We start from the raw sequence: 4,319 nt of genomic DNA on the forward strand, positions 1-4,319 counted from the left end.
TTTCATTTACCAAAAAAGTTCTATGGTTCACAAAAAAATTTTTTTCAATGGAAAAAAGAGGTTGGTAATGTAGGAATCCCACTGTGTCGCATGCCCTTAACATAAAAAATTTTTTACGCCTAACATCTCAAAAACATAGTAAATGTTTGGCAAGAATATCTTCATGTTTGGTGCTACAATCTTACCCTTTGAACATCTACATTTGAACATCCATTTTTCTCCGTGTATGCATAATCCGAAATTTAAAAGTCGTGTTTTATTTTAATCTTATTTATACCCAAGATACACACACACACACACACACACACACACACACACACACACACACACACACACACACACACACACAAAATATAATAGTGTGTGTGCGTGTTCAAAAGTTTCTATGAATGAACCGCCAGGCCACTTTTTTTAAGGACTACACCACTGATTACATATAATTATATACAGATATGTATGTATATATGCCGGAGTTTTTGTGATTTGAGCTACTGTCAAGACCTCTTACGCATCAAAAAAGGGTTTTTAAAAAAATTAGCTTAAAAAATCACATCTTTTTAAATTGAAAAATAGGGTGGGAAGGGGTGGTTTTTTCGAAAATTTCGGATTAGATTCTGAAAGAGCACACTCGAAAATACCCGCCAATAAATTTTCATATCTTTTCCAGCATAATTAACAAAGTTGTCAGTGGTTAAAGTTTACGGTCAAAAACGGAGGAATTGGGTCAATAAGGATTGAAATAAATAAAAAAACTACTATACTTTTTTCAAACATTTCTTTGGGTGAAAAACTTGTTTCTATCCATTTGTTTTCGTAACTTTTGTCGTTTATCCAAAAAAATTTTATTCTAATTGTTAATTTCATTTTTATAATCAAAACCAAAACTGCGCGTCCTATAAAAGAGTAATTCATAACAAATTTGTAGCTCTTTTTCGGGTATACAATTCTTGTTAAATCTTTTTTTTCGTAACTTGAGTTGTTTTTCCACAAATTTTTCTATTTTAAATTCTATTTTTCACGAGTAACACAAAAAATTACGCGTCCTATGAAAAAGTGATTAATTACAAATTTTTAGATCTTTTTTCGACTTTCAAGAAGATCCTAAATGTTGTTATGATAACCTTGTAGGGCAGCCAAAAAACAATATTTTTCTTCTCTTAACTTTTTTTTATATCGTCCATTGTTTGGGTTTTTAAAATTTGATTTTTTAAATCTTATAGATGCTATAACTCTGATAATTTTTTTTTATCGAAAAAAATCATTAGGATAAATTATTTGGCTTTCTGATTAATATAAATAGCCGTCCATAACATTTTTTTAATCTAAAAAAATGTTCCCACAAATTTTGAAAATGCTCTAACTTTTTGAATTTTTATCCAAAATGACTGGTTAACAAACTGGTCCTTTCCTTTAGGACCTAAAAAGAGTATGCCAAAAGTCGATTTCGGCCGTCCATTTTTTCGAAATTTATTGTGTTTTCTGACTTGATTTTCGAATTCAGGGGGTTTCAAAACGTGGAAATCCGTTGAAAAATTGAGAACAATTTTAATACTTTTTCACTCATTAATTATGAGAATGTAAAAATATGCCTTTTAACAAAATGGTTGCATTTATAAACAAATAAATAGGATTTTCAACCAAATATTAGAATTTTTAACCAAACGAGACGAATTCCGAAAAAAATATAATAGTAGACTTATTAACAAAAAGTAGCTGATTTTTCTCATTGGCTTCTTATAATTTAGTTTGCATTTAAGCGAACGATTTCAAAAGTAAAATATCCATACTTGCCGCTAAACGCAAACATTTATTTAAATTCATGATGTGAATTCCAAAATTCTTTAATACAGCAGCGTGAAAAATATCAACATAAACTAACTTAGAAACAAATACTTAAATTCTGCAAGAAAAAACATCAATTTCCACCAAAAAATGAAATATTTAAACTTTTAGTTAAAAAAATTAATTTTGAACAAAAAAAAAGGGATTTTCAAGAAAAAAGTTTAATTTTCAACCTAACTAATGAATTTTGAACTAGAATAATGAATCTTCAAATAAAATAAGGTTAAATTAAAAAAAAATCTACTAAAAAGATAAATTGTCAATCAAAACTTAAATAAATAAATTAAAAAATTAATGTTCAAACAGTTTAATTTTAAACTACTAAAACTATGGAATATTAATTGGAATGTGTTAAATTTTCAGCTAAAAAAAACTGTCTATAAAAAAATTAACTTTCAATTAAAAAAAAAATACATTTTCAAAAAAGTAGTTGCATTTTGAAAGAAAGTTATGAATTTCGCACTAAAATTGTGAATACTCAACTAGAATAGTTGAATTTTAAACCAGAAGGGTGAAATTTCGACCTAAATGTTGAATATTTGAATAGAATATTTTAATTTTTGACCAACGTGAAGAATTTTCAACTATAAAGAATAATTTCTACTAAAAATATAAATTTTTATCTAAGAAAGATAATTTTTAAAGCAAAAATTGAATAATTAAATATTCACTCAAAAATGAATGTTCAACCAAAGAGATGAATTGTTTTTATCTAAAATTACGGAATATTCAACTGGATTAATAGCTAAATTTTTAGTTTAAAAATAAAATAATTTTCAACAAAATAGTTAAATTTTCGACAAAAAATGCATTTTCATCAAAAGAAAAAAACAATTTTTGAATCAAATAGCTCATATTTCAATCAAAGAAATGAATCTTTTATTAAAATGACGAACCTTCAACAAAAAAATTAATTTTCAACAAAAGAGTTTAATTTTAAACAAATAATTTTCTTTTACAACCTAAAAGATGCATTTTCAACTAAAATGATAAATATATAAAAGTAATACTAGAATTTTGAACCCAAAAGAAGAAAATTCCGTTTAATTTTTGTTTCTTTCTGGGTTAAAAATTCGGCTTTTTTGTTTCAAAATTGATATCTTTTGGTTAGAAAATCTGTCATTCGTTTGATTGAAAATTCAACTATTTTGGTAGAAAATTAACCCTGTTACAGAAACTTAGTTTACAGCTGGCCCCCACCCCCCTCAAATTTTTAACATAGTTTATGAATGATTCCTTACTTTAAATACAAAAAATTTCATATCTTTTTATTTTTTTAAGCCAAAAATGACGCAAAATCGGTTATAATATAATCGGGGGAGTTCCATTTCGAAGCAAGAATTATCAATTTGAGGAAATCCCACGATGGGAGATACCAGGGAAGCCGGAAAATACCCATTTATTATGAAATTTATTTTAATTTTATGTTATAATTTGATTATAATAACCATAAAAAGGCTGAAAATTTTCAAAAAAATGTCGAATTTTATATTACACAATAATGTATGGCCAATCACTTTCAATTCATTAAAAAGTATTTAAAAATCGTTTAACTAATAAACCGGAAAACTTTCTTTCTATTTGGATAATTTACACTTTTTAATACTAAAAACAATGTCAAAAAGTTCGTTTTGGCACCTAACCTAAAAATGAAAGACTTTGATTTTTTGGCATTTTCCGTTTGACGATATTGTGCGAACATATTTTACAGAGGCCACGTGTTTTTCTGACATCTTCCTATTTTCGACAATGACTGTACCTATACAATCAACTGATAAAAATGATTAGGCACGCCTACCTCTTGTTTTTTTCGTAAAAATGTACGTCCTAATTTTTGAGAAACAAGTGGACTTTCCCGTGACATGCAAAGATGAAATGCGTATTATTTCTGTTATCTTAAGTCTCATTGTTATTAAAAATAGCCATAAAATTAGCGTCTGAAAGAACTCACCTAAACCTTGAAGCTCTGGAAACATCTCAAAACCTGCATCTGCCTGGCCGGTCGACTCTGAATCTTTTGTTATTAACATGGCCCTCGCAGTTTGTTAAACATTCACTCCGAAATTTGAAAAATATAACGATTTTATTACTTAAAAATGCACTTGAAAATTAGGGGAAATAATCTATGGAAATTGAATTTTATGTGGAAAATCTCCCATTGCCGTGAACTCGCGCTGGGCGAAAAGTCAAACACGGAAGATGTGGGCGAGTGACACACGCATACAACAACAATTAATGACAATAACGAAAGTGCATTGCAGAGCCATCTTGTGGAGAAATTTCGAACTACTTTCTTATTCAACATGCATGTGACGCTTATGCGATTCCTACTTTACCGACATTTTTCAGATGATAGGCGAAAGGGTAAAACTTTTTATTAAGGGCATGTGACACAGCTAAATACCTATATTACCGACCACAGTTTTTCAGTTCACTGAATGTTTTTTTGAACCTGAGAACTTTTTTTGTAAATAAAA

At 28.2% G+C, this 4,319-nt stretch overlaps 1 protein-coding gene across 1 annotated transcript in view; it reads right to left on the reverse strand.

Moving 5' to 3' along the window:
- Positions 1–4,033, reverse strand: part of LOC117179988 (cyclic AMP-dependent transcription factor ATF-6 alpha) — a 66,377-nt gene extending 62,344 nt beyond the window's left edge. The window contains exon 1 of the mRNA XM_033372258.1: positions 3,794–4,033. Coding sequence (XP_033228149.1) covers positions 3,794–3,872 — 79 coding nt within the window. The 5' untranslated portion in view covers positions 3,873–4,033. The remainder of the gene's footprint in view (positions 1–3,793) is intronic.
- Between the last annotated feature and the right edge of the window lie 286 nt (positions 4,034–4,319).

The sequence above is a fragment of the Belonocnema kinseyi genome, chromosome 9 (genome assembly GCF_010883055.1).
Source record: "Belonocnema kinseyi isolate 2016_QV_RU_SX_M_011 chromosome 9, B_treatae_v1, whole genome shotgun sequence".
NCBI lineage: Eukaryota > Metazoa > Arthropoda > Insecta > Hymenoptera > Cynipidae > Belonocnema > Belonocnema kinseyi.